The sequence below is a fragment of the Phacochoerus africanus genome, chromosome 4 (assembly GCF_016906955.1).
Source record: "Phacochoerus africanus isolate WHEZ1 chromosome 4, ROS_Pafr_v1, whole genome shotgun sequence".
Taxonomy (NCBI): Eukaryota; Metazoa; Chordata; class Mammalia; order Artiodactyla; family Suidae; genus Phacochoerus; species Phacochoerus africanus.
In genome coordinates, this window is record NC_062547.1 from 85,967,837 (window position 1) to 85,980,589 (window position 12,753).

The window sequence follows — 12,753 nt, forward strand, 5'->3', positions numbered from 1 at the left end:
AGACTGTTCTTTCTCCATTGATATTCTTGCCTCCTTTGTTACATTTAAGTCTTTAATCCATTTTGAGTTTATTTTTGTATATTACTGTGAAAAAATGGTCCAGTTTCATTCTTTTGCATGTAGCTGTCCAGTTTTCCCAACATCATTTATTGAAGAGGCTGTCTTTTCACATTGTATATTATTGCCAGTTTTGTCATAGAGTCATTGTCTGTGTAGGTACTGTTTATTTTTGGACTCTCTTCTTTTCCATTGATGTATGTGTTGGTTTTAGGGCCAGTTCCATACTGTTTGGATTGCTGTAGCTTTGCGGTATATTTTGAAATCAGGGAGCATAATACCTCAGCTTTGTTCTTTTTTCTTAAGATTGTTTTGGCTATTTGGAGTCTTTTGTGGTTCCATACAAATTACAGAATTATTCTAGTTCTATGGACAAAAGCTGTTGGCGTTTTGATAGGGATTGCATTGAATCTGTAGATTGCCTTGGATAGTATCATCATTTACAATATTAATTCTTCCAGTCCATGAGCATGGTGTATCTTGCCATTTGTTCCCTTTCATCAGAATATTATAATTTTCAGAGTACAAGTCTATTACCTCTTTGGGTTAGATTTATTCCTAGGTATTTTATTGTTTTTGATGCAATTGTAAATGAGATTGTTTTCTTAAGTTCTCCTGTAGTTTGTTGTTAAGTGTATAAAAATACAGCAGACTTCTGTATATTAGTTTTGTATCTTGCAGCTTTACTGAATTCATTTATTAGATTTTATCAGTTTTTGGTTATTGTCTTTAGGATTTTATATATGTATTCATGTCACCTGCAGACAGTGATGGTTTTACTTCTTCCTTTCTAGTTTAGATACCTTTTCTTTCTTTCTTCTTTTTTTTTTTTTTTTTTTGTATAATTGCTGTGGCTAGGACTTCCAATACTATGCTGAATAAATGTGGCAAGAGTGAGCATCCTTGTCTTGTTCCTGATCTTAGAGAAAATGGTTCAGCTTTTTATCACTGAGTATAATGTTTGCTGTGGGTTTGTTATATATGACCTTTATGATGATGAAACATGTTCTCTTTATACCTTCTTTGTTTGAAGTTTATCATAAATGGATTTTGAATTTTGTCAAAAGCTTTCTATGCAGCTGTTGAAAGAACCATATGATTTTTTTTTCACTGTGTTAATGTGGCATGTTGTGTTGATTGGTTTGTGGTTATTGACCCATCCTTGTATCTCTGGGATAGATCCCACTTGATCATGGTGTATGATCCTTTTAATGTATTGCTAACTTTGGTTTGCTTATATTTTACATCTATGTTCATCAGTGATGTTGAACGGAAATTTTCTTTGTGTGTGTGTGTGTGTGTGTGTGTGTGTCTCTTTTGGTATCACACTGATGCTGGCTTTGTATGGAATGAGTTCAGAAGTGTTCCTTTCTCTTCAGTTTTTTGGAATAGTTTGAGAAGGATAGGTTTGTTAATTCTCTAAATGTTTGATAGAATTTATCTCTGAAGCCATCTGGTTCTAGACTTCTCTTTCTTGGGAGTTTTTTGATTACTGATTCCATTTCATTCCTGGTAAACAGTTCATTCATATTTTCTGTTTCTTCCTAATTCAGTCTTGGGAGACTGTTTCTAGGTGTTTGGCTATTGCTTCTAGGTTGTCTGTTTTATTGGACATGTAGTTATTCATGATAATCTCTTATTCCTTGTATTTCTGTGATAGCAATTGTAACTTCTCTTTCATTTCTTATTTTATTTATTTGGGCCTCTCTGTTTTTGGTGATGAGCATGGCTCATGGTTTTTCATTTGCTTATCTTAGTTTCACTGATCTTATTTTTTTAGAAGTCTTTATATCATTTTGGTTCTGACCTTTATTATTTCTTTTCTTCTCTTAACCTTGGGTTTTTTTCTTTTTCTAGTTTCTTCAGCTCTAAGTTTAGATGGCTTGTTTGAGATTTTTCTTGTTTCTTGAGGTAGACCTGTATTGTTACAAATTTCTTCTTAGAACTGCTTTTGCTCTATCTAGTAGGTTTTGGATCATTGTGTTTCCATTTTCATTTGTCTCCAGGTATTTTTCAGGTTTCCTTTTTGAGTTCATTAGTGACCCACTGCTTGTATAGTGGTATGCTGTTTAGACTCTTCATGTTTGTGTTTTTTTTTTGGTTTTTTTGCTGTTTTGTATGAATTTTTGGTCCCATCTTGGTTGAAAAAGCTGCTTGATATTTCAGTCTTCTTAAATTTCTTGAGACTTATTTTATGGCATGGCATGTTATCATCCTAGGAATACTCCGTGGGCACTTGAAATCAATATGTATTCTGCTGCTTTTGGATGGACTGTTCTCTATTTATCTGTTAGGTTCATTTGGTCACGTGTATCTTTTAAAGCCATTATTTCTTTACTGATTTTCTGTCTTGATGACCTGTTCACTAATGTAAGTGGGGTGTTAAAATCCCCTACTCTTAGTGTGTTACTGTCAGTTTCTCCCCTTATATTTGTTAGTATTTTTCTTTATCTATTTAGCTGCTCCTATGTTGAGTGTGTATATATTTACAATTATTAAATCTTCTTGTTGCATTGATCCTTTCATCATTCTGTAATGTCCTTTGTCTCTTACAGTCTTTGTTTCACAGTCTGTTTTGTCTGATGCAAGTATTGATGCCTTAGTTGTCTTTTTGTTTCTGCTGGTATGGAATACCCTTTTCTATCTCCTAACTTTTGGTCTGTGTGTGCGTCTTTAGATCTAAAGTGACTCTCTTGTAGCAGAATATACAGAGGTTGTTTTTTGGGGGGCTGTGCCCACGGCGTGTGGAAGTTCTCAGGCCACAGATCAAACCCATGCCACAGCAGAACTTGAGCCACTGCAGTGACAATACTGGGCCCTTACCCCACTGTGTCATAAGGGAACTCCTTGGTTTTATTTTTTATCCATTCAGCTACTCTTTGTCTTTTCATTGACACTTTTAGCCTATTTACATTTGAAGTAGTTATTGATAGCTATGTACTTATTGCCAGTTTGTTCATGGTGCAGTGGAGAGTTTGTAGTTCTTTTTTGTTCCTTTTTTGTCTTTTTCTTTTGCCTTTTTTTTTTCTTTTTTCTTTAGGGCCACATCCACTGCATATGGAAGTTCCCAGGCTAGGGGTTGAATCACAGCTACAGCTTCTAGCCTACACCACAGCCACAGCAGTGTGGGATCTGAGCCACATCTGTGACCTACACCACAGCTCACAGCAATGCTGGATCTTTTTTTTTTTGGTCTTTTTTTTTTTTTTTTTTTTTTGCTATTTCTTGGGCCGCTCCCATGGCATATGGAGGTTCCTAGGCTAGGGGTCTAATCGGAGCAACAGCCACTGGCCTACACCAGAGCCATAGCAACGCAGGATCCGAGCCACGTCTGCGACCTACACCTCAGCTCATGGCAACGCCGGATCCTTAACCCACTGAGCATGGGCAGGGATCAAACCCGCAACCTCATGGTTCCTAGTCGGATTTGTTAACCACTGCGCCACGATGGGAACTCCCTGGATCTTTATCCCACTGAGTGATGCCAGGGATTGAACCTGTGTCCTCATGGATACTAATCAGGTTCATTACAGCTGAGCCATGATGGAAACGTCCCTTCTTTTTTTTCTTTTGCTGAACAGCTTTAGTGTTATGTTTGGATTCTTTTTCTTTTTTGTGTATTATTAGTTTTTGGGTTTTGGTAACCATGGTGCTTGTATTTGACAAGCTGTATATATGTAATTATCTTAAGTTGATGGTCTCTTAGGTTCTAATGCATTCTAAATGCTCGACATTTTTACTGTCCTTGCGCTTCACATCTAATGTTTTTGAGGTCGTATTTTAATTATTCTTGTTTTGTTTATTCCTTAACTGCTTATGTGGATATAGATGATTTTACTACTTTTATCTTTTATCCTTTCTACTATCTTCATCAGTGGTTGACCTGCTACTTTTACTATATGTTTGGCATTACCAATGAGACTTTTCCTTTAAAAATTTTCTTATTTCTTGTTGTGGTCCTTTCTTTTTTGCTTAGTGAAGTCCCTTTGATATTTCTTATAAAGCCGTTTTAGTGGCACTGACTCTTTTAGCTTTTGCTAGTCTGTAAAATGCTTTATCTTTCCTGCCAATCTGAAGGCTAACTTTTCTAGTTAAAGTATTCTTGATTGTAGTTTTTTTCTTTCCTTCAATCACTTTGAATAAATGGCGCTACTCCCTTCTGGCCATTCTGCCGAAAAGTGAGCAGAAATCCCTATGGTGGTTCCCTTGCGAATAACTAGTTGCTTTTAAAATTCTCTCCTTATTGTTCATTTTTGCTATTTTAATTGTACTTAGTTTTGATGTAAACCTCTTTTGGTTCATCTTATTTGGGACTCTGTGCTTCCTGGACCTGGTTGTCTGTTTCCTTCCCCAGTTTAGAGACGTTTTCAGCTGTTATTTCCTCAGATACGTTTTCTGCCTCTTTCTTTCTCTGTTCTTCTGGGACCCCTATATTGCTAATGTAGTATGCTTGATACTGTCCCAGAGCTCTCTTAAACTATCCCTGTGTTTGTTTTTTTTTAACCTCTTTTTTTTTTCTTCTCTCTTCATATTGAGTGATTTCTACTACTCTTTTCCTGATTTCTGATCTGTTCCTCTGACTCATCTAATCTGTTATTCCTTTAGTATTTGTTAAAATTTCAGTTATTGTATTCTTCATCTCCGTTTGATTCTTCTTCATATTTTTCTTCTCCATATTTTCTAACTATTGAAACTCTTCGCTCTTCCATGCCTCTGATTTTGATGAGCATCTTTATGATCATTACCTTGAACTCTTTACCTGTAAATTGCTTATCTCCACTTCATTTGTTCTTTTCTGAGGTCATGTCATGTACTTCTCTTTGGAACATATTCCTCTGCCTCCTCACTTTGCCCAGTTCTCTGGGTTATTTCTCTGTGTTAGGTAGGTTCTTTATGCTTCCTGTTGTAGAGAAGGGGCCTTATGTAGGAGACCTCCTTTGGGGCCTAAGCAGCACATTCCCTTCTGGCAACCAGAACTATATACTGTAGGATTATCATCCCCTTCGTGGGCTGCAAACATCCTTCTCTTGTTGTAGGGCTGATTACTGTGGGAACACTGGTTGGCAGGGCTGGGCCTAGCCTGGTTGGCTGTGAGGCCATGCCTTGGGTGGTGACTGCAGGCTCCCTGGAGGGTGAAGCAGCCTTCCTGTGAAATAGGCTGCATAGCCTGGTGGGACTCAAGGCTGTTCCTGGCCCACTGGAGGATGAGGCTGGGTCCCTGCATGGCTGTCTTTCTGACAAGCCAGGAGTGGGGGTTGGGGCTTGTGCCAGCCTACTGGCGGGCAAAGCTAGGGCATTAGTGCTCATAGACCAAGGGAAGATTCCAAAAGGACGTGTCTCAGTGCCAGTATTATCGGGGTAGAGCAGACTCCCCAAAATAGCTGATCTAGGCTCCTTTCAAACTGTTGCCTCTGTGTTGGGACACAGAGCATGTGAGAATTTGCGTGTGTCCTTGAGAGCAGACTCTTATTTGTGTATCCTTCCAGTTCTTTTGAACATAAGCTCTGCTGGTTTTTCAAAGCCAGATGTTCTGGGGGCTCGTCTTTCCAGTGCAGGGTCTCCAGACTGGAGAATCCCATTTGAGGCTTAGACCCCTTGTTTCTTGGGGGAAGGAAGACCTCTGTGTTTGTGATATTCCTTCCATTTGTGGGTTGTCTCCCTAGAGGTGTGAGTCTCCACCCCTCCTACCCATCTCATCTGGTTCCTTCTTTATGTCTTTAGTTGTGGAAAATATTTTCTGCTAGTATTCAGGTCATTCTCATAGATAGTTGCTCTGTAAGTAGTTGTAATTTTGGTGTGTTCATGAGAGGAGGTGAGTTTAGGGTCTTCCTATTTCATCACCTGGCCACCTCCCCTACTCTTGAAATTTTGTCTTAGTTCTCTGACTTGCTTTTTATTTCTCTATTATTTTCACTGACAATATTTAGAAATTTAAAAGTATGTAACTAAAATACTAAAAATTTTTCTTTTTTTTTTTTAAGGTCTCTATTTTAGTGACTTCTACCTCTTACCAGGAGTTGAACTGTTTGAAAGGATGAAGTTACTTCTCCCTAGCAAAGAAAAGAACATGTAGGGGTCTTCACATGGCCTTTCCTGACAAACTAGAGAATGAAATTTGGAGACACTCTGTGAGATTTGGGTCCAGCTTAGCTCCCATAACTGCTCATCTTTACCATTCTTCAAAAAGATGTTAACCTCAGGACAGGGACTTAGGAATACTCTGGATCTTGAGAATTCTCTGAATCTTGAGAATTCTCTGAGGATTCTGAAAGGTAGCTATGAAGCATGGGAGGAGGCCAGTTAGGACATCCTCATCTTTTTCTTTAATTTTAGGATATTATTATTATTATTATTATTATTTTATTATTATTTTTTGCCTTTTCTAGGGCCGCTCCTATGGCATATGGAGGTTCCCAGGCTAGGGGTCTAATCGGAGCTGTAACTGCTGGCCTACGCCAGAGCCACAGCAATGGGGGATCCGAGCCACGTCTGTGACCTATACCACAGTTCAGGGCAACGCTGGATCCTTAACCCACTGAGCAAGGCCAGGGGTTGAACCCGCCACCTCATGGTTCCTAGTCGGATTCATTAACCACTGCACCACGATGGGAACTCCTATTATTATTATTTTTTTTTTGGCCACCACAAAGCACATGGAGTTCCCGGGCCAGGGATCAGATCTAAGCTGCAGCTGCCACCTGAGCTGCAGCTGTGGCAACATTGGATCCATAACCCACTGTGCCAGACCAGGGGTCAAACCTGCATCCCAGCACTTGCAAAACACCACGGATCCTGTTGTGTTATAACAGGAACTCCTAGTTTTAGGGTATTCTTGAGCCTCACTTTTTGGATGTGTAGAGTTTATGTGGAAGGAAGTAGGGTGAAGAGATTCGTGTAAAGAACTTGAAATATGTATATAAACCTCAATGCCTACATGTAGGCTCTAGGTCATAAATCTTAATGAATGTTAATCTAACATTCTAGACTGACAAATAGTTTTTAGAAAGTAGCACCTCTTGCAACTCACTTATTTTCTTCTCTGCATGTATTGTCCTATAAGCAATAATGATAAAATATACAAGATTGGATACTGTCTTTTTTTTCTTTTTAAATATATATAGATAAAGGAATTTGGGGGCTGTAATTCACAACGGCCTTTAAAATTCCTCATGGTTTTTCTGCTCCATGCCCTTGTTCCTGCCCTTGGTGAGTTTGTGTTGCTGAAAATATGTATAGTTTATCACATTGTTGAGTGTTTGGTAGTCTTCCCACTGAATTTATGCTGCTATTAAAAAATACATGTTTCAGATGCTCTCATATTTTATAAAATAACAGCAGAACATATGAATTCTCGTCATCATCATCATGTTGCTCAAAGGCAGAAAGAAAAGTTCAGAATGTGTTACAAACTAAAGGAAGAAAAGGAAAACAACTCTGCTTTTTTAAAAGTTAAAATAATAGATTAGTTCATTTGTCCTAGGATATGCCCGATATGCATGTATAGATAATAAAAGGCTTGTGTCAGTTAAGTTGCAGTTTTGGAATAAAAGAGATATTACTGATTTGTCTGTACTTTTTTTGTATTATCAAACCAGTTCTATAAAGTACAAATTTTAACAGTTCACTTCTGCTCTTTGGTACATTTGAATCTTTAAATCCCTACTATAATTAAAGCCAGTTCTTTATGTATGTTGGCTTGATAAGTGGTTCAAAATTCAAAAAAAAAAAAAATTCAGATTTAGTTGTATTTTCTAGGCCTGCAGTGTTGTGGCTTTTTAAGCACTTGAAATATAGCTAGTCCTAATTAATATGTTTTCTAAGTATAAACTACACTGAATTTTGATGACTTAGTACAGAAAAACCTATGCAAAATATTTCAGTAATAGATTTTATATTGACTATATTGCTCAATGTTAGTTTTATATATAACTAATAATCTTTTGTAAATACTGGGTTAGATGAAACATCAAAATGAGTTTCATCGGCTTCTTTTTACCTTTTTAATGATCCTACTAGAAAATTTTAAAGTATAAATATAGCTTGTGTCTTTTTGCTTTGTTTTTTTGACAGCATTGATCTAGGCTGTCTCATAGTCCAAGCAGTATGTGAAAAGGTCTGGACTGGGAGAGTTAAGACATTGAGAATAGATAAGGAGAGAGAATTGGGATAAATTTACACAGTCTTTCAGCACTTGGTAATTGATTCCATATGATGGTCAAGGAGATGTCAAAGACTTGATTTGGATAAGTGGATGGTAATATCGTTAACCAAGAAAGGGAACATGAAAGGAAGAGGCAGTAGAGATAATAGCTATTGTTATTTCACTGTGCATATATCTTCACTAATTCATTGAAAAAGTTCGCATTAAACGTTATAAGATGGTCATATTTAAGATTATTCTCCTCTATTCCCATCTCTTTCCAGAATTTGAATTCAGAAGATCAAAAAACATCCAATATTGAACAAATAAACTGCAGTGAGGGAGAAGATTTTGCAAATGTGAAAAAGAAGGCCAAAATAGACATTCATTACAAAAACAGTCCCCCCAAATTGACTGTTCCAGTTAGCGCAAAGACTGTAGAATCTCCTCTTAATGAAAACATTTACAATTCGGCTTCATTTAAAGATGAGAAAATCACAGAGACTGATAGTGAGCCAGAGGAAGGTGAAATTACAGACTCTCAGACTGAGGACAGTTATGATGAGGACATTACCAGTGAAGACAGTGTAACTGCAGAAGATACTGAAGATGAAGGTGAATAAATAACCGTTATTTACTCTTACATGAATAACCAGCCTGGTCATTATAAAAGTGCAACACAGTTAAAAATGTTAGTAACCCATGTAATATATCTGCCAAAAAGTGAGCTGATGGTTTTAAAGCAATTATTTTAATGATATTATTGAAAATTACGTGGGCCACCATTTGGTTGTTTTTAGAGTAGAATGTGAATAAATTACTAGTACTTGGATACTGAAGTTTCATTGCACTGAATGGCCTAGCCAGTGGAACACAAAACCAAGTTACCTACTTTTTAATTCTAAAGTATGTGCTGTCTGTTTTAGTGGATTCAATATTTGTTCACTTTTATAACTGAGAGAGGGAAAGCAATTGCTTTTATTTAAAGTGTAGTCCATGAATTCAGCTACATAGGTATTACGGTAAATCTAATGTTTTTTTACTTGAGGATATAAAGACGTACTTTTTAAACCTAGGATTTCATATTAGCATATATGAGCTTATTTTTTTCTTAATGGCACTTCTCATTTTTTTCTTAAAAAGACTCAGTTTTTTTCTAGCTTAATATAAAAATGCTTTTTGGGGAAATTTTCAAATTCCAAGATCTTAAAAAAGAGAGTAGATTTTTTTAAATAGATGCATATTATGTTTAGGTTGATGAGTTTAAACTGATAACATTGTTAATTAAGCCTTACTATGTATGTCATGTAGCAAAATTTTAAAGTTTGTTTTAAACAGAATGAAGATTTATGATGAATATATTTTTATTTTATGTATGCCTCCTGCTCATCCCTAGACATTTCTGATTTTTTTCCTATAGCATTTGAATTAGTGTTTACTCATTTCTTTCTTTGGCAGATGAAGAAAAAATTTGGCCCCCATGTATTAGAGTAATTGTTATTAGATCACCTGTGTTGCAGACAGGATCACTTTTTATCATTACAGCTGTAAACCCTGCTACGATTGGAAGGTAAAAATGTTTAATGTTACTATTATATTTGTGTATTTGTCTTACTCCAGTGAGTTTGCTTTTCTTAAGCAATTAATCATTAAAGGTCTTTAGTACTTGTTGGAGAGGCAAAAAATGACATCCATGTCCCACCCTCTCTCACTCAAAAAAGTACTCTGACACCTTTTATTGTTGCTTTTAGAAGTCACTTGGAGATATAACTTCATTGTCTCTAAAGGGGACTGCCTATGTAAAGAGATAAAGTCTTGGTGATACTTTCCACAAGAGATTTTTGTCATTTTCTTACCTTTTGTACTACCCTTTTTAGGTTTAAATTACTTTCTTAAACCCAGTATGTAACTCAACCAGCTTGATAGAGGTAGGTTTTAATATGAGTAGGATAGTTTCAACTTACTTTCCTTACAATATCTTAATTTAAAATTCTTGGAGAATAGTATGCTCTTTTTTATATGTAGTAATGTAAGTGGAATGTAGTCAACAGATGTGGAATAAATGATATTAGTACAAAGGATATATTGTCCCCCTGGATGTTTATTAGCCTTTGACAGATGTACCAGAAAGTAAAAGTAATTCTGGAACCTTCATTCAAGCAGGAAATTTACAGTAGCATTATGGAAACCAGATTTAGTGTGATGGAGAGATTTGCATTTTAACATTATCTTTTAAAACACAAAATAATTATCTTTAAAAAATATTTCCATGTCACTGTAAGTGCTGAATTTATGTGTGCTTCAAAAACAGAGTTCCTGTCGTGGCTCAGTGGTTAATGAACCTGACTCGGATCCATGATTACATGGGTTTGATCCTTGGCCTGGATCAGTGGGTTAAGGATCTGGCGTTGCCTTGGGTTGTGGTGTAGGTCACGGACGTGGCTCAGATCTGGCATTGCTGTGGCTGTGATGTAGGCTCGCAGCTGTAGCTCCAATTCCACTCCTAGCCTGGGAACCTCCATATGCCATGGGTTTGGCCCTAAAAAGACGAAAGAACAACAACAACAAAAAAAATTGTTAAAGATATTTCTCTTAACTCTGCAGAGAAAAAGATATGGAGCATACTCTTCGAATCCCTGAAGTCGGTGTCAGTAAGGTAAGCTCTTTGATTTTTTTCAAATATAGCTCCCTAGACATGGTTTTATAAATCATTAATGGCAGGAAGCTTAGGGTTTCTCCTATTAGAAGGAAAGGTTAATATTCAGTATAGTAATGGTAAGGACAGCAATGCAGATTTGTTTGTTCCACTGCTTGAGAAAATAAAAATTCTTTATCACAATTTGGGTGAACTGAAATTATATTTAAATTTTATCAGTCTGGAGCAGGAGTAGAAAATGTAGAGTAATTATTAAAGTAATACCCATTTAACATGGTTTTGTTTTTGTTTTTGTTTTTTTGTCTTTTTTTCTTTCTTTCTTTCTTTTAGGGCCATACCCACGGCATACACAGGTTTCTAGGCTAGGGGTTGAATCGGAGCTGTAGCTACTGACCTACACCACAGCAACACAGGATCCAAGCCGTGTCTGTGACTTACACCATAGCTCACGGCAACACCAGATGCTTAACCCACTGAGCAAGCCCAGGGAGCAAACCTGCATCCTCATGGATGCTAGTCAGATTCTGTGTCCACTGAACCATGATGGAAAATCCAATATGTATTTATTAAGTAAATAAATATGCTAGATGTTATGGCTGTTCAAAACTAATCAGACCTAGGGTTCTCTCATGGCTCAGCAGGTAAAGGATCTGCTGTTGTCACTATTGTAGTGCAGGTATAATCCCTGGCCAGGACTTCTGTGGAAACTTTTGCATGCTACAGGCATGGCAAAAAAAAAAAAAAAAAAAAATCAGGCCTTATTTGGGCTCCTTAATGCATGGTTACTTCAGTCCAAGGTATTTTATTACTCAAGAACAATCTCTCCTCTACCATCCAAGGCTCTCCATTTACAACGTTTCCTAGTTGAGTCTCTAATGGTTTTAGGAGAAAGAACAGTTGGGTTTTTCAAAAAACAAAGAAGAACAGAGTTCAAAAAAAAACCAAGCTGCCATGTAAGTTATAAATAAACAAGTGGTTTAGCTTCCAAAACTCATGATATATCATACTTACCTTTTTTCTTTACTATGTTTTCTCCCTCCCTTAATGATTGTTATCTTTTCTTCTTCTTTTTTTTTTTGACTTTTCATCATCTGCTTTAATGGAGTCTAATACAGTTCTAAAGTGTGTTTTTTTTGGTGATTTTTGTCTTTTTGGAATGAATTTGTTTCCCAATTATTAGTTTGAAAATCTAGTTATTTGTACTTTGGACTCATTCAGAGGGAAGGAAATCCTTGTGATCTTATTTCTGACTTAATTATCATGCTTTTTTTTTTTTTAACTTTCTTATGACCTTTGATTCTTCTGCCTTCAAAGAATATCCAACCTGCAACTTAAATAGCAAAGAGGTCCTCCTCCCACTGTAGTCTAAATGTAGGTAGTTCTTAGGCGGCAGTTCTGTTTTTTCTTTCTTTTAAACGAATATGTCTGCTGGTGGGGTAGATAATTTGTTAGCTGTGTGAAATCAGTTTTAGACTATATGTCACACATACCCAGGTATATGAAAAAGCTTAAAAAACAAAACAAAACACAAGAGTTCCCATTGTGGTTCATCAGTAATGAACCCAACTAGTATCCATGAAGATGCAGGGTTGATCCCTGGCCCCACTCAGTGGATTGAAGATCCTGTGTTGGAGTGAGCTTTGGTTTAGGTTGCAGACGTGGCTCAGCTATGGTGTTGCTGTGGCTGTGGTGCAGGCTGGTATCTGCAGCTCCAGTTCGACTCTTAGCCTGGGAACTTCCATATGCTGCAGGTGCGGCCCTAAAAAAAACCAAAAAAACAAAAACACAAATGCCTCTTATTAATATTAAAGGAAAGACAGAAATGAATATTTAACCATTGGGTAGGAGAGGACCTTCTGAGTTTAAAAGAAAGGAAAAAAATCAGAGAGGAAAAGGTAAC

At 36.8% G+C, this 12,753-nt stretch overlaps 1 protein-coding gene across 2 annotated transcripts in view; it reads left to right on the forward strand.

Annotated features, from left to right (window-relative positions):
- AGGF1 (angiogenic factor with G-patch and FHA domains 1) overlaps window positions 1-12,753 on the forward strand; it is a 44,193-nt gene that overhangs the window by 17,918 nt on the left and 13,522 nt on the right. For both annotated transcript variants that reach the window (XM_047778151.1, XM_047778150.1), the window contains exons 6-8: window positions 8,482-8,812; window positions 9,656-9,767; window positions 10,802-10,853. In XM_047778151.1, the coding sequence (XP_047634107.1) occupies window positions 8,482-8,812; window positions 9,656-9,767; window positions 10,802-10,853 (495 nt within the window). The remainder of the gene's footprint in view (window positions 1-8,481; window positions 8,813-9,655; window positions 9,768-10,801; window positions 10,854-12,753) is intronic.